Raw genomic sequence first — 18,664 nt, forward strand, 5'->3', positions numbered from 1 at the left:
TTTTTAAAGTGTTTTTTGTGGAGAGATGCAGTATCAATTCTTCTACCACATGTTTAAATTATTTAATTTTGTTAGCCTTGACGAAAATTTTTCAACCTTTAAGACAAATGGTTTGAGATTTATAAAATTGTTTTAATATCAATGTTTGATATCGCTATTAAAGAAAATTTTTTTGAGCAGCCTTGTGTTCAAAAAAGTTTTTTCTTAATACACTTTCTGGTCTACAGGCAAGTTTCACTTGCAAAATTGGTTTTCCATAAAAGTAGGATGACAAGTTTCTCTTATTCACAGTTTTACCTATTTTTCTGTGGAGCTGGATAGCTTACACACACTTATAGTCAACATGGTTTTTTTCATTAAATGTACAGTACTTTTTATCATTTTCAAACTGCTAAATGGTGCACATTGTATAATATTTTGATGTTTTGTAAAATGGCTGTCAAATATTATAAATTACAAAGAAAATTATAAATTGATAAAACTTTAGATTTCATAAATGATAATCCTAAATCAAAAATATATAGACTAGTGGATGAGCTCAGCATTACTTGGGCGAAAAATAATAACAGCAAAGATTATTAGATTATTTTATACTTCTAACCCTTCTACTATAGTACAGTAGAGCATTGTTTATCCAAATCAATTGGGGACTGGGGTTCGGATAACTTATTTTTCGGATAACCAATTATGTGCGAAAAAATATATTAACCTACCCCGTGTTGAAATTTTTCTTCGTTGCATGTCGCTTCGCGTTGAATTTTCGTCGATGTTAAGCCTAACATAAACTTTTTAAAATAATAATCATGGCTATTGTATCGTTAAAAATTATTTCTTAATTTTTTACAAACAAAATATATACAGTGGGACCGAGCGATAACCACGTAAGTCGGGGTATAATTTTACAATTTGTGTAAAAATCAAGTCGGATGTATGTAAGCTAATAAATGTTCTCGTTAATCCTATCTCGTCTTTTGATTCGTTCACATTAGAAGAAATCACCACATAGAGTCTCTCAAGTCTCCATAGATATAACAAACACAGAAATAAATAACACAAAATAAATTGTGGCTATGTGTCGATTCTGCACAACACGTCTGAATATGTAAGCCGAACAATAGTGTGGGGGGATTGAGTAATCGAGAGTTGCTTGGCGCTCAAACAAAAGACGAATCAACGAGATTTGAAAATCACGTAAGTCGGGGTAGCATAAGTCGAGGTATTACTGTATATTGAAAAATATAAAAACAAAAAAAAAATTATACTTTAGAAGTTGATCTAGTATCAAAAACATTAGATTCAGCATGACACACAAAATTGTCAATGCTGCCAGCTAAAACACACACACAAATTTTGCTAGTGCTGTGGCACTGCAATATTTTTTTCATTGATGTAAGATACACACTGATTTATATTTACAAAGGTTAACATATTTTAAAGAATTTTTAAAGATTTTAAAATGTGTTAGATTGGTCATTTGGTGCGATAAACCCTTGCGTAAGATAAGATTGGCTATGTAACTATAAAGGTTAACTGTTTTCACTGGATGCAAAAATTAGGTCCCCCTTCTTCTGAGGCTAATTAGAGAATTTTTAGACGGGTCTAAAAATATGTTTGATTTACCGTAAAAACCATGTCTAAAATAGTATAGTAGAAGCTGAGTTCTTCAGGGTAATCCAGGCATGGCCTGTTGAATGAATTTATGTGGCCCGCGATTAATCTTTCATTATTAGCTACTCAAGTCCGAACAGAACTGTAACTAGGGTATGGCCAATGTGGCCCTAGCCATAGGCGCCGATTTAATAAAGGCGCCAACGAGAAGGTTTCAAAATTAATAACACAAATTAATAACACAAAAAACTTTTTGTTTATATAGTATTTAAATGTCATTATATAATTTTTTTACAATAAAATTTTTATTTTTTTAATAATAAAAATTAAAAAGCGCCATTTTTATTCTTGGCCATAGGCGTCCAAAATCCTAGTTATGGCTGAGTCCGAATAGCTCAATGACATATTTTTAGGCGTCAGAATTTTTCAACAACTTGCTGTGTGTTTATAGTTAACCCTCCATTACAGATCTGTTAAGTACAGCATAGAATTTTGATAGAACATGATGATGTGAAAAATGTATCTGTAATCTCTATGCACAATTTAGTCTATGGAGTGACACCACAATGAGATCTCGCACCATCTTAAAATCTTCCTAGGGCAGCTTCTGGTTCGGCCTGTGAAAAAGTTCTTTTTCCAATTCGGCCCAGGGCAAAAACTGTTGGCCACCCCTGGGGTAATCCTTAACCCTCTCCCTCTTCAAAAATCCTTTAGTCTGAATTGTCGTGGCATACCCTAACAGTGTACCAAATTTCAACTTTCAACTCCTAACCATTTGAGCTCTGCACATATTATCGTTATTATCAGTCCATCTCAATTATATTATAAGATACCAAAAAAAGTATCAAATATAAAAAAAAATCTTCAAACATTTTATCTTAGTTGGTATATTAATACATATAATTTTTAAATTTGAAAAAGTCTAATTATTTTTCATTAAAAAGGAAAAAAATCCTCATATTATGACAAAATCATTAACAAGAACCAATATTATTTTTGGAAACAACCAAAAATCCTGTCTGCTTGGGCATTCACAAGGCTAATCTCCAGTCCAGCTGTTTTGGAGCTTTGCTCAAGGATAATTAAAATATCATTTCACCTATAATGTGTTGCTGTTTCCTTCTGAGAACTCAAGGATAGGACTAACATATTTGCAGACTACATATTGAGAAACACTGCATTACCTGAATTATCTCAAATAATAAAAGCATGTAACAAAGTATGAAAACTTCACTATTTGTATCATCATTGATGTAGTACTTCTAAGAGGGATCATAATAATAATGGAATGCTCTGAGCATGCAGAGGTGAATGAGAACATTCCAATCAAACGGCATCAATTTTTGCTGGATTTGCAAAAGTGCAGTTGTTTAATATTGAATCTTTCATTGTGAGAAAATATATACTTATTATTATTACCATTGCAATTGATTAACTTAACTATATTGGTATTTATGATCATTTTAAATAAATTTTAATATTTAGTTTCTGTATCATAACAGACAAATTCATCAGAATTCTTTACAATAGAATCTAATTATCACTTATCTTAAAGCTTTTGAATTTGGTGCTTATTTATAGTGTTTCAAAACAAAACGTATTATTTACATAGGTTTTTGTTCACTTAAATATTCTTTAAGAAAACTACAGTGAGTGATCGGTTAACGAACATAATCCGTTCCAAGACTTTGTTCGTTAACTGATTATCAATTTACCGTAGGTTTTAATGGGAATTTAATTCGTTCTGAAGACCCCCAAAAATAAAAAATATATACTTTCTTACTATGTTTATTTATATGTAATAATAAACTACACACACACACACACACACACACAGTCTTGCATTTTTATTAGTCATGTTTTTTCCATTTGAAAGGGTTAAAGGATCTGTCTAATATTGATTGCTTTTCTCTCTTCTTCACAATTTTTCGTAATTAATAGCATTGTAATTGTAGAGATCCCAAGCCTATTAACCTCAACCTGGTTTGTATGCCATTTTAAGACCGTTGTTCTGACATCCTCCCACTTCTTCAAAGGATCTTTAATAACAGATATCGGCATTAATCGTCTTTTTCAGAAGAAAACATATTAAAGATTAAACTGAGGCCTACTGTAGACCTGTTCACGCCATACTGCCCAGCAACATTAGGCATCTTCTGCCCACTCTCTACCTTTGCTATTATATTCTCACCTTTCGAAAAGAAAAACAGACGCAAAACTTAACGAGTGCCTACCCGACAGTCTCGCGAATACACAAAAGAATTGTTTTGTCAGAAAAATAAAAGGCTGGAATTATAAGGGAGTATTTCTTCGAACTTTGAAATTCTATCTGATTGGTAAATACTGGCTTGAGCATCGATGTCTCCCACACTCCGAAAAGTTTCAAATTGTTGTCTGAAGACCAATTGGTATTCATTATTTTACGTCGCTTCTTTTTGTGTTTGTTCTGAGGGGTGTTCGTTAACTGATCACCCACTGTATTGAAGAAATTCCCAAAACCTGTATTGATTTATTTATTCTGTGTTTGAATCTGTTGTGTCCCACGAGACAAAAATGTTTTGAAAAATATGTATACAAGAATTTACTTACTTCCAATTAAACGTATTAAGATAATTTTACAAAATATTTAGTCATGCTACTATTAAATGATCAGTGGTTAATGAGAACACAGTAATTCTTAGTTATAAATAATAAACAAATATTCATAACAAGAAATATCAGATTAAATTTTTTGTGTAATTTCTAATTTCAGGAATTGATGTTGAAGCAATACCACCATATGCAAAGAGATCAAACAGATTAACTTTACCATTATGTAAGTACATTATATTACATTAAAATTTGAAATCAAATATGCTGATGATACAAAGTCACATTTTAACAACTTTGTTACAATTCAGTTTTTGTTGCTGCCAAATCTGTAGGATTTAATTTGTTATCCACAATCTCATCATCAACCTGTGGAATTATGTTGTAGTTTCACCACTTATTGCAACAGCGTTTAAAAAAGTTCTCTCTATTTGTTCCTGGTAATTGTAAATGATGGAAATGTGAAGATTAGTTTTTCTTACTTGTTAGTAGTAATACTGTTCTAAATTCAAAATATGTTGAAGATTTCTGTTTAATTTTAGTGATATTTTATTTTTTGTTTATAAAGATTTTTGGAATTACTGGAGACTAAACTTAGATTATCATACAGATGGTGTATAACTGGTGTTTGAGAAGGGATTTAAAAATCTAAATGTAAAAAACTTTTACTGAAATTTGTGTCAAAGTTGTATTTTATCATAAAAATTGTTTCCATATCTCAAGTTATTCTGTAAATTGAGATAACTGGTATTAAAATCTGCAAATTCTAATTTCCTGCATTCAACATTGTTTTAAAAAACTTTTCTGTTATGTTTTAGGAAGAGGAGAAACATTCTGTTACTGAATTGATACTTTAAATGAATTAGTATATTCCAAAATAATGTGTAAAAACTGTTTTATTAGCACAGGATTAATGCTAACTATTACCTGTAACTAAATCATTCAGGAGAACAACAAAACCTTATGAGTTACTGCTGATGTCAAGGGAAATTGATAAAGGTGGAAAAATAGGAGACTGCCACAGAATTTTGGATTCCTCCAAATACACTTTCAATAATTCTACAAATCATGAAAATGAAGCTGGTTTATTCAATAATTGCAAATGTTTTAAAGCCTGTACTTACAAAAAACATTGATGAAGATGTTCTCAAATGAGTTAAAATGTGTTTCTGGGTCACTCATTAGAGAAAAAGCTTGATTTCATCATTAGTTTAGGCTGTTTAAAACAAAAAAAAAAGTATAACATTATTCAAAAGCTTAAAGTGCAGATATTAATGAACATGACTGTGAAAAGTGGTAAAAAAAATTTTTTTGAAAGGAAATATTCAACATTGTTTTATTTAAATGTAATTTTAAGTAAATTAAAAAAAGTTTAATACTTATTCCAATTAAAATGCAACAATTTTGAGAAATTAAAAATTCTACATTTGTTTGCTTAATTTATTCTATTAAAGTTTTTGTATGCTAATTAAAGCATTCTTCTAATTTAAATATAATCATATTTCTTAATTACTATTTATCACTTAGCGCCCAATCCTCAGAAAATGACGACAACAAAAATTCTTCAGGCCGGAGAGAAGCGTGCACATCCTAGTTACATTCCCGAACATTATCCTCAGTTTCCTGATCCACATGCATACATCAGAACTCCAGTAAGGAAAAACATTTTATAATGATAAATTTTGTTTTTTAACTATACTTTAGTTATTCTTTTGTAATTATCTTTATTTAGACACACAAACAACCTGTTACAGAATACGAGGCAATCCGAGAAAAGGCAGCCAGTCAAAAAAGAGACGTAGAAAGAGCACTTACAAGATTTGTAGCAAAGACTGGAGCTACTCAGTCTCTATTTCCTGATGACACTACTTTATTTCCATGTAAGAACTAAAATAAAATGTTTCTGATTATAATAAATTTATACTAAATAATTTCAGTGATTGCCTGCAAGCCTGCACCTAACAGTTATTTAAATGCTTTACTGCCAAAAGATCAGATTTTTGAAGAAGAAGAAGAAAAAACTGAGACCAAAACTAAGGAAGGTAAACATTTTATATTATTTAAGTTACTCTTACTAATCCAATCTAATTTTGTAATTAATTATTGTGCAAGTTCAGATTAGCAGATTTAATTTATATAGGAAAAGGACTACATATTAGTTATACTGTAAATCTCTCTAGTGAAAAATAACTAATTCAAGCTTAGTGAGAGTATAGTGCAATTATTTTTAACTTAATAAAGTTTCAGTTTAAAGTATGTAAATAGGCAAAGTTTTTAACAATATCTACTTCTATCATATAGAAAGTTCATAGAAATTTTTTAGTTTTCAAATAATTCATTTAACTATTGTAACACTAACGGTGATTCAAAATTGACATTTTTTCCCACTTCTATCATTTCTGAAGATAAAAAAAAATGAATTGCATGCTATAACAAAAGTATGTCCATTACACAAATACTTGCTTTAATCCTTTTAATGAAAACATAGTATCTTTGCAACACAGGATTGTTATATGGATGTTTTAAATTCATACATAATTTTTGCAATGACAATTTGTTAAGTAGGATCACTCAGAATTTTAGCTTTGTTATTGATGCATCACTATTTGTATGTTGTTTGATTCATGAATTTACAGTGTTACTGCAAATAAATGAATAGATTAAATTTGACATTCCTGTAAAAAAATATTAGTGCCAAAATTATCTACTTTGATCTTAGTCCCTGTATTTTTGGTTTTGGTGAAACTCGTCCTTAATAAACTACACTTTGTGTTGCAAATCTGGAAACCTTGACAGTATAACACTGCTCCTCTTTAGATCTAGTATATATCAAATTTCTAACTATTATTTCAATCATCATTTAGTATGGAATCAAGTAGGTAATCATCAAACATTTGTGATTTTTTTTTTATGTAATTAGAGAGCTGCAGTTAAAGTAAGATTCAATAAATTCCAAAATGTTAAATTTCTAAGACAATTTTCTAATCTTTCAGATCAGCAACAACCTGCAGATCAGACAAATCAAAAAGCAGATAACAGTGATATTGATATTATGGATAATCCCTACTTAAGACCAGTAAAAATGCCAAGAAAGAGAAAAAGATGAACACTGTAAATTGTGTAATAAATTTTTGTATTTTAATTACTGTTGTATGATTTTCTATTTTCCCATGTACTGTACATCTTTTGTAGGTGCCATACAATGGCTGATTCATGCTAAGTTTAAATGGATTCTACTGCATTAAAATGATTCAGTTTGCCACTTATTTATACCACTTAGAATCTAGTTTTATACATTTTAAACTCCTTATTTTGGGTGACTATAGTAGAATGAAATAAGCTGGATCATAAAAGCAAGCAAAGAAATAAAATAGTGCACAAGCCTTTTTTTAACTTTAAATTAAAACATTAAACTCATTTAATGCATTATTGTAAAATTTAAGCATTAACTAAATCCAAATTATTGGTATGTTTTCTGTTTTACATTTTAGACCAATGGTTCATAATTAGTGTTACATGTACCCCTGCGGTACGCGCGACAATGTAAAATCGGTCGATTTAAAATTTAAATGCATGAGATGAAGCAATCAAAAAAATAATGGGCAGACCATCAAAAATTTGGTAATTTACAACATGATGTCGAATGCACAAATTTGTTTATTTATAACTAAAAATATTCTCGAAATTTCATTAAAAAAAATGCATTTGTGACAATAACCAAGTGAAATTCTTGCGCAAGAAACAAAAATTGTACAATTAACACAAATTGTGTTAATTGTACAATTATCATTATTATTATTATGTCAATGAAGCGGCAATAAAATATTTACTACTATTTTGCACAACATACCTCTGTGAGAGCGGATTTTTGGCTATGACAAACATGAAAACTAAACATCACCGACTTTGACTCAAAGATGACTTGAGACTGAAGCTGACCAAAAAGCAACCGGATTTTATAAAAGTGCAAAGAAAATCATGCACATTTGTCAAATTAAAATACAATAATGAAAATAACATAAGGTTATTTAAAGGTAAATGTAAAAAAGACTTATTCCATTTATCACTAGCTGTCTACCCACAGCTTTGCCCGCATTATATCGAATTTTCTGGTGGGAGTAATATATTTTCTCGCAGTAAAATGTAGCCCATGTCCATCTCCAACATGTAAGCTATCTCTGTGCCAAATTTTATTAAAACCTGTTTAGCGGTTTAGACGTGAAAAGGTAACAGACAGAATTGCCTTCGATTAATATCGGATTAATATGAATTTCTGCTATAAGGGGTACGCAAGTTTGAGCTCTTTCTTGAAGTGGTACGCAGGAAAAACTAATTGAGAACCACTGTTTTAGACAGATGCCCTACATTTAGCAAACTTAGGGAATCTGTGGTGGACTTTGCAGTAAATATTTTTCCCACAAAATGAGATGGTTCTATGCAAACAAGAAACAGTCAAGTTACACAGCACACCTCTACAGCTTCTCATTTGGCTGCATTACACTTAAAATGTTTGCCTACCTTTTTAATGCTGACAGAAAAAAAACAGGGACCTTCAGTCTTCTGCCAAGTAAAAATTGTCACTGATAATTTATATGCAGGAATCAGACTTGCCAATTTTTGGGCTTGATTTCTCTGCTCCAAACGTCCAAACTAATTCTGAATATCTCATCTACTGAAGAAAACAATTACCCTTCAATATGCAAAATTTCAAGGTTTTTGACAAAATATAAGTAATTGAAAAGTACAGCTTTTTTTGCAACTTTTGCAGTTTCTTTTTCATCTGGCATTGCAGACACTTGCAGAGAAAAAAAACAACTGGATCTAGAAAGCTCAAATTTTAAACTTATGCCTTTCTTGTTATCACTGAAGTTCTTGCAAAACTTCTGGGTCGATAGGTCAAAGTTAACTAGGATTTCACATAGAACTATTTCGGTTTTCTGGCTTAATTTCATACTTATAAGGATAAAGTTACATCAAAACATTACTCAGTGGAATTCAAGCAGTAGTATCTAAAAAGATTAATGAAACATCAAGCTTGCTTGTTTGTTGAAGTTTCTGTCAGTTGGCAAAATTTTCTTCGTAAATAAAGACACAGTCATTGCAAAAAATAATTTTTGAACGACTGTGGACTGTGTCTTTATTTACAAAGAAAATTTTGCCATCTGACAGAAACTTCAACAAAAAAACTTTTTTGCAACAACTTGTCACCAGAGGGAATACCAAAAAATCTACATTTAACAGCACTTTCTTCCAGTGGATATAAAGGCTGGAATTCCCAAATGGAACAGGATGGAAAACCTGAAGACAACATAAGATCCACTGGTTCCAATTTTTTACATTTATATTTGTAAGGAATGTTTTGAATTAGATGGCCAAGTAGCCTATAAAGGAAGGTCTGGCTGTCTAAAGTTTTATTCTATAACATATAATAAAATAGTCATTCCAAACATTATTTTTGAAAAACACTGTCTCTTTATTTACAAAAAAAATCAAGTTTGTTCTAAATAGAAGCAAAGGATGGAAAGCTATTATGAAGCTAACAAAAATCTTAAATGGAAAAGAAGACAAACAAGTGAAACAGAGATCAGTTTTTTTGCTAACAGGAAAAATGACTCTTGATGTCATATGAACTGTGTGTTGCAACCAAAGAAAATTATAATCTATGTAACTGATTTTGTAAATAAACTAATGTAATGGAAAAAATTAATCAAAACATGTGTCAGCTTGTATTCTTGAGTTTTGAATACAGTCGACCCCCTTATAATTACGATTCCTATAAAACTACGAAAAAATATACGTATTTTGGAAATGTTGAGTCGGATTAGTGTAGAATCGATTAATTTTATGGAAGAAAACCTTACAATCAGCCGTAGTCCATAAACTTGACATGTGTTGGGCTGTGATTGGAACGACTTGTAAGAAATCGGATTCCTAATAAATTGGAACGTATCTATATCTTATAGGGGGGTCGACTGTACAATATTCTCAAAAATGTGTTTTTCAAATTTTTTTATCCAACACTGCATTGTCTTGGTCACAATGGCAAAATTGAATTTGAAATTTAGTAACTAGTGTTGCAACAAATACTATATTCGGCCAAACTATTGTACGAAAATTGGTGCGCGTGTACGAAATGTACGAAAATTGGCACAAGGACCCTACTCTCTATTGGCCTGCTGTCACCACACTTCGCCAATGGCATTAATTCTTGTTAGTTGTAGCGGACAGACAAGAGCATCATGGCAGTATGTGATAAATGATGATATCAAATGTAGATGATGATGAAATGACCTACACATGTAAATAATGGAAAAAGAACAGAGAAGGATTGTGAAGTAAAAATGTGAAAATAAATATGAAATTGAGTTCATAACATAATTGAACAAGTTGAGGCAGCTTATTGGCACGAAATTCGCGACCGTCAATGACAAATAATTGTTGTCATAGACTTCGAAAAGCTAAATGCTTGTAATGAAAGTCACTTAGCGTGCACGGGCGAAAGCCTGGGGCCGTTTGGGCTACCAAGTTGTCTCAAATCTGTGACTTATAGAGATGTTCTATCTGTCTCTTTTCTCCGTTATCACCAGGTTGAGTCACGTAATTGTAAAATGGGAAATCTACAACGGAAAAGTGACAAATCGAAAGTATCGTGAGTGCATATTATGATGTATGCATAGGCATACATGGACTAGAGCGATAAAGGAAAGAGCAAAGATGAGCACTTAAAAAGAAGGATAGGCAGGGTCAGACCCTCAGACGTGCAATGATTCTCGAACGAATAGGTGTGTACGTGTGCTGATCTTTGTAATTATAAATTGTGAATACAAGTGACTAATATTATGTTTTTTTATTTTGTGCATGTTATAAGTTATAAATAAATATAAACAAACAACACTAACCCGATAACATTAAATCTAAATACCAAAATGATTAATTTACTGTGTTTTTGTTATTTCTTACTCCTGTTTTTAGGTATTCGGCCGAATACCGAATAGTAACCGAATATTTGTTACATCACTATTAGTAACTTCAGATTGCAGGTCAAATATTTGAATAATTCAGAAAAACAAATACATAAAATTCTGAAAGCATATTAGAAAAATAAACTCTATAAAGTAAAAAACTATGATTATAATGGAAACAAATACATATTTCAATGAGAAATCATCATGTTTATTTGATAATTTTTCTATCAGAAGTTCATAATTAGTGGCCTTTAAAGACTATCAAATATCTAAAAGCACCATCTTGAAGTTGTAGATTTTAAAATTTATAAAAACCTAATACAGAAAACCCTTGATTTAACTTTAAAAATACTACTACTAGAACTGGCATAAACAATAATCTTACATAATACACCCAAATTCCAGCATAATGAAATGGTTAAAGTGTTGAACAAATGTTTTCAGTGATCTTAAGCCACTGTATTTAGATTCTAGTCTTTAAAATGGAGAACAATGCCTGTAAAAGAATATTTTTAATTTTGATTAAAATAATGCTATAATGTACATTTTTATTCATACTTGTTAACAACAAACCTAAAATGTGATGTATGTTTTTAAAACACAAACAAAAACTTATCAGGTTTTACTGAGTACATGGGTAAGAAAATACATGGCTTATTTTGTATATTTATACAGTAGAACCTCCATTATCCGGATTGTTCAAAATAAACAAAAATTTTACGAATTTGCTGATTTGCACTTGGTGAATTACGATACTGTTTATGTACGTGATGTAATGAATAACTTTTTTTGTTTCAACAACGTCTCACTTAGCACAGTGGTCGTAAACTCTTAAATATATTTTACGTAGTAATAAAAATATAACTTGACATACGTATTTATAAATAATTTATATTCAAATTACATCATTTCTATGACCAAGGGCGGCGTAAGGCATGGACGACGTGGCCCACTGCCTATGCCACGCAGTCCGAAGGGCCTTGCGCCTCGAAGGTTTATGCATTACTTAAAAGCCGTGAACGCGACGAAAAAATTTTACTCATCATAAAACGATAAATAGTTTGTCAAATTTGTATTCATAAAAATACAGTTTCAATTGCTTTTTATTTTATAAAATCCGTCTTCTTGCACCACCAGAGGACCTTTTAAACAATAGGTAGTCTGTTAGCGTTGGTCAATAGTAGTCCAAATTCAATATAAACGTTTGTTTCTTGAAAATTTGATCACAATTTAAATACAGTATTTACTTTTAATATTACCGATATGTCATCGAAAAGAAACGTGCTGTATTATCATTAAAAGACAAATTAAAGTACTTGTTTCGANCATTTTATCTTAGTTGGTATATTAATACATATAATTTTTAAATTTGAAAAAGTCTAATTATTTTTCATTAAAAAGGAAAAAAATCCTCATATTATGACAAAATCATTAACAAGAACCAATATTATTTTTGGAAACAACCAAAAATCCTGTCTGCTTGGGCATTCACAAGGCTAATCTCCAGTCCAGCTGTTTTGGAGCTTTGCTCAAGGATAATTAAAATATCATTTCACCTATAATGTGTTGCTGTTTCCTTCTGAGAACTCAAGGATAGGACTAACATATTTGCAGACTACATATTGAGAAACACTGCATTACCTGAATTATCTCAAATAATAAAAGCATGTAACAAAGTATGAAAACTTCACTATTTGTATCATCATTGATGTAGTACTTCTAAGAGGGATCATAATAATAATGGAATGCTCTGAGCATGCAGAGGTGAATGAGAACATTCCAATCAAACGGCATCAATTTTTGCTGGATTTGCAAAAGTGCAGTTGTTTAATATTGAATCTTTCATTGTGAGAAAATATATACTTATTATTATTACCATTGCAATTGATTAACTTAACTATATTGGTATTTATGATCATTTTAAATAAATTTTAATATTTAGTTTCTGTATCATAACAGACAAATTCATCAGAATTCTTTACAATAGAATCTAATTATCACTTATCTTAAAGCTTTTGAATTTGGTGCTTATTTATAGTGTTTCAAAACAAAACGTATTATTTACATAGGTTTTTGTTCACTTAAATATTCTTTAAGAAAACTACAGTGAGTGATCGGTTAACGAACATAATCCGTTCCAAGACTTTGTTCGTTAACTGATTATCAATTTACCGTAGGTTTTAATGGGAATTTAATTCGTTCTGAAGACCCCCAAAAATAAAAAATATATACTTTCTTACTATGTTTATTTATATGTAATAATAAACTACACACACACACACACACACACACAGTCTTGCATTTTTATTAGTCATGTTTTTTCCATTTGAAAGGGTTAAAGGATCTGTCTAATATTGATTGCTTTTCTCTCTTCTTCACAATTTTTCGTAATTAATAGCATTGTAATTGTAGAGATCCCAAGCCTATTAACCTCAACCTGGTTTGTATGCCATTTTAAGACCGTTGTTCTGACATCCTCCCACTTCTTCAAAGGATCTTTAATAACAGATATCGGCATTAATCGTCTTTTTCAGAAGAAAACATATTAAAGATTAAACTGAGGCCTACTGTAGACCTGTTCACGCCATACTGCCCAGCAACATTAGGCATCTTCTGCCCACTCTCTACCTTTGCTATTATATTCTCACCTTTCGAAAAGAAAAACAGACGCAAAACTTAACGAGTGCCTACCCGACAGTCTCGCGAATACACAAAAGAATTGTTTTGTCAGAAAAATAAAAGGCTGGAATTATAAGGGAGTATTTCTTCGAACTTTGAAATTCTATCTGATTGGTAAATACTGGCTTGAGCATCGATGTCTCCCACACTCCGAAAAGTTTCAAATTGTTGTCTGAAGACCAATTGGTATTCATTATTTTACGTCGCTTCTTTTTGTGTTTGTTCTGAGGGGTGTTCGTTAACTGATCACCCACTGTATTGAAGAAATTCCCAAAACCTGTATTGATTTATTTATTCTGTGTTTGAATCTGTTGTGTCCCACGAGACAAAAATGTTTTAAAAAATATGTATACAAGAATTTACTTACTTCCAATTAAACGTATTAAGATAATTTTACAAAATATTTAGTCATGCTACTATTAAATGATCAGTGGTTAATGAGAACACAGTAATTCTTAGTTATAAATAATAAACAAATATTCATAACAAGAAATATCAGATTAAATTTTTTGTGTAATTTCTAATTTCAGGAATTGATGTTGAAGCAATACCACCATATGCAAAGAGATCAAACAGATTAACTTTACCATTATGTAAGTACATTATATTACATTAAAATTTGAAATCAAATATGCTGATGATACAAAGTCACATTTTAACAACTTTGTTACAATTCAGTTTTTGTTGCTGCCAAATCTGTAGGATTTAATTTGTTATCCACAATCTCATCATCAACCTGTGGAATTATGTTGTAGTTTCACCACTTATTGCAACAGCGTTTAAAAAAGTTCTCTCTATTTGTTCCTGGTAATTGTAAATGATGGAAATGTGAAGATTAGTTTTTCTTACTTGTTAGTAGTAATACTGTTCTAAATTCAAAATATGTTGAAGATTTCTGTTTAATTTTAGTGATATTTTATTTTTTGTTTATAAAGATTTTTGGAATTACTGGAGACTAAACTTAGATTATCATACAGATGGTGTATAACTGGTGTTTGAGAAGGGATTTAAAAATCTATATGTAAAAAACTTTTACTGAAATTTGTGTCAAAGTTGTATTTTATCATAAAAATTGTTTCCATATCTCAAGTTATTCTGTAAATTGAGATAACTGGTATTAAAATCTGCAAATTCTAATTTCCTGCATTCAACATTGTTTTAAAAAACTTTTCTGTTATGTTTTAGGAAGAGGAGAAACATTCTGTTACTGAATTGATACTTTAAATGAATTAGTATATTCCAAAATAATGTGTAAAAACTGTTTTATTAGCACAGGATTAATGCTAACTATTACCTGTAACTAAATCATTCAGGAGAACAACAAAACCTTATGAGTTACTGCTGATGTCAAGGGAAATTGATAAAGGTGGAAAAATAGGAGACTGCCACAGAATTTTGGATTCCTCCAAATACACTTTCAATAATTCTACAAATCATGAAAATGAAGCTGGTTTATTCAATAATTGCAAATGTTTTGAAGCCTGTACTTACAAAAAACATTGATGAAGATGTTCTCAAATGAGTTAAAATGTGTTTCTGGGTCACTCATTAGAGAAAAAGCTTGATTTCATCATTAGTTTAGGCTGTTTAAAACAAAAAAAAAAGTATAACATTATTCAAAAGCTTAAAGTGCAGATATTAATGAACATGACTGTGAAAAGTGGTAAAAAAAATTTTTTTGAAAGGAAATATTCAACATTGTTTTATTTAAATGTAATTTTAAGTAAATTAAAAAAAGTTTAATACTTATTCCAATTAAAATGCAACAATTTTGAGAAATTTAAAATTCTACATTTGTTTGCTTAATTTATTCTATTAAAGTTTTTGTATGCTAATTAAAGCATTCTTCTAATTTAAATATAATCATATTTCTTAATTACTATTTATCACTTAGCGCCCAATCCTCAGAAAATGACGACAACAAAAATTCTTCAGGCCGGAGAGAAGCGTGCACATCCTAGTTACATTCCCGAACATTATCCTCAGTTTCCTGATCCACATGCATACATCAGAACTCCAGTAAGGAAAAACATTTTATAATGATAAATTTTGTTTTTTAACTATACTTTAGTTATTCTTTTGTAATTATCTTTATTTAGACACACAAACAACCTGTTACAGAATACGAGGCAATCCGAGAAAAGGCAGCCAGTCAAAAAAGAGACGTAGAAAGAGCACTTACAAGATTTGTAGCAAAGACTGGAGCTACTCAGTCTCTATTTCCTGATGACACTACTTTATTTCCATGTAAGAACTAAAATAAAATGTTTCTGATTATAATAAATTTATACTAAATAATTTCAGTGATTGCCTGCAAGCCTGCACCTAACAGTTATTTAAATGCTTTACTGCCAAAAGATCAGATTTTTGAAGAAGAAGAAGAAAAAACTGAGACCAAAACTAAGGAAGGTAAACATTTTATATTATTTAAGTTACTCTTACTAATCCAATCTAATTTTGTAATTAATTATTGTGCAAGTTCAGATTAGCAGATTTAATTTATATAGGAAAAGGACTACATATTAGTTATACTGTAAATCTCTCTAGTGAAAAATAACTAATTCAAGCTTAGTGAGAGTATAGTGCAATTATTTTTAACTTAATAAAGTTTCAGTTTAAAGTATGTAAATAGGCAAAGTTTTTAACAATATCTACTTCTATCATATAGAAAGTTCATAGAAATTTTTTAGTTTTCAAATAATTCATTTAACTATTGTAACACTAACGGTGATTCAAAATTGACATTTTTTCCCACTTCTATCATTTCTGAAGATAAAAAAAAATGAATTGCATGCTATAACAAAAGTATGTCCATTACACAAATACTTGCTTTAATCCTTTTAATGAAAACATAGTATCTTTGCAACACAGGATTGTTATATGGATGTTTTAAATTCATACATAATTTTTGCAATGACAATTTGTTAAGTAGGATCACTCAGAATTTTAGCTTTGTTATTGATGCATCACTATTTGTATGTTGTTTGATTCATGAATTTACAGTGTTACTGCAAATAAATGAATAGATTAAATTTGACATTCCTGTAAAAAAATATTAGTGCCAAAATTATCTACTTTGATCTTAGTCCCTGTATTTTTGGTTTTGGTGAAACTCGTCCTTAATAAACTACACTTTGTGTTGCAAATCTGGAAACCTTGACAGTATAACACTGCTCCTCTTTAGATCTAGTATATATCAAATTTCTAACTATTATTTCAATCATCATTTAGTATGGAATCAAGTAGGTAATCATCAAACATTTGTGATTTTTTTTTTATGTAATTAGAGAGCTGCAGTTAAAGTAAGATTCAATAAATTCCAAAATGTTAAATTTCTAAGACAATTTTCTAATCTTTCAGATCAGCAACAACCTGCAGATCAGACAAATCAAAAAGCAGATAACAGTGATATTGATATTATGGATAATCCCTACTTAAGACCAGTAAAAATGCCAAGAAAGAGAAAAAGATGAACACTGTAAATTGTGTAATAAATTTTTGTATTTTAATTACTGTTGTATGATTTTCTATTTTCCCATGTACTGTACATCTTTTGTAGGTGCCATACAATGGCTGATTCATGCTAAGTTTAAATGGATTCTACTGCATTAAAATGATTCAGTTTGCCACTTATTTATACCACTTAGAATCTAGTTTTATACATTTTAAACTCCTTATTTTGGGTGACTATAGTAGAATGAAATAAGCTGGATCATAAAAGCAAGCAAAGAAATAAAATAGTGCACAAGCCTTTTTTTAACTTTAAATTAAAACATTAAACTCATTTAATGCATTATTGTAAAATTTAAGCATTAACTAAATCCAAATTATTGGTATGTTTTCTGTTTTACATTTTAGACCAATGGTTCATAATTAGTGTTACATGTACCCCTGCGGTACGCGCGACAATGTAAAATCGGTCGATTTAAAATTTAAATGCATGAGATGAAGCAATCAAAAAAATAATGGGCAGACCATCAAAAATTTGGTAATTTACAACATGATGTCGAATGCACAAATTTGTTTATTTATAACTAAAAATATTCTCGAAATTTCATTAAAAAAAATGCATTTGTGACAATAACCAAGTGAAATTCTTGCGCAAGAAACAAAAATTGTACAATTAACATTATTATTATTATGTCAACGAAGCGGCAATAAAATATTTACTACTATTTTGCACAACATACCTCTGTGAGAGCGGATTTTTGGCTATGACAAACATGAAAACTAAACATCACCGACTTTGACTCAAAGATGACTTGAGACTGAAGCTGACCAAAAAGCAACCGGATTTTATAAAAGTGCAAAGAAAATCATGCACATTTGTCAAATTAAAATACAATAATGAAAATAACATAAGGTTATTTAAAGGTAAATGTAAAAAAGACTTATTCCATTTATCACTAGCTGTCTACCCACAGCTTTGCCCGCATTATATCGAATTTTCTGGTGGGAGTAATATATTTTCTCGCAGTAAAATGTAGCCCATGTCCATCTCCAACATGTAAGCTATCTCTGTGCCAAATTTTATTAAAACCTGTTTAGCGGTTTAGACGTGAAAAGGTAACAGACAGAATTGCCTTCGATTAATATCGGATTAATATGAATTTCTGCTATAAGGGGTACGCAAGTTTGAGCTCTTTCTTGAAGTGGTACGCAGGAAAAACTAATTGAGAACCACTGTTTTAGACAGATGCCCTACATTTAGCAAACTTAGGGAATCTGTGGTGGACTTTGCAGTAAATATTTTTCCCACAAAATGAGATGGTTCTATGCAAACAAGAAACAGTCAAGTTACACAGCACACCTCTACAGCTTCT

At 30.3% G+C, this 18,664-nt stretch overlaps 2 protein-coding genes across 3 annotated transcripts in view; both read left to right on the forward strand.

Moving 5' to 3' along the window:
- Positions 1 to 7,339, forward strand: part of LOC111617794 (transcription initiation factor TFIID subunit 8-like) — a 33,127-nt gene extending 25,788 nt beyond the window's left edge. For both annotated transcript variants that reach the window (XM_023359094.1, XM_023359093.1), the window contains exons 3-7: positions 4,361 to 4,423; positions 5,725 to 5,849; positions 5,930 to 6,077; positions 6,135 to 6,239; positions 7,191 to 7,339. In XM_023359094.1, coding sequence (XP_023214862.1) covers positions 4,361 to 4,423; positions 5,725 to 5,849; positions 5,930 to 6,077; positions 6,135 to 6,239; positions 7,191 to 7,303 — 554 coding nt within the window. In that variant the 3' untranslated portion in view covers positions 7,304 to 7,339. The remainder of the gene's footprint in view (positions 1 to 4,360; positions 4,424 to 5,724; positions 5,850 to 5,929; positions 6,078 to 6,134; positions 6,240 to 7,190) is intronic.
- Positions 7,340 to 14,367: 7,028 nt separating this feature from the next.
- Positions 14,368 to 17,350, forward strand: LOC111617799 (transcription initiation factor TFIID subunit 8-like; the record flags this gene model as incomplete). Its single annotated transcript, XM_023359102.1, has 5 exons — positions 14,368 to 14,434; positions 15,736 to 15,860; positions 15,941 to 16,088; positions 16,146 to 16,250; positions 17,202 to 17,350. Coding segments are annotated over 5 exons (558 nt in total), but the record flags the coding sequence as incomplete, so codon positions are not given.
- Between the last annotated feature and the right edge of the window lie 1,314 nt (positions 17,351 to 18,664).

Source organism: Centruroides sculpturatus, unplaced genomic scaffold (genome assembly GCF_000671375.1).
Source record: "Centruroides sculpturatus isolate CEXI.00-Female unplaced genomic scaffold, Cexi_2.0 scaffold277, whole genome shotgun sequence".
NCBI lineage: Eukaryota > Metazoa > Arthropoda > Arachnida > Scorpiones > Buthidae > Centruroides > Centruroides sculpturatus.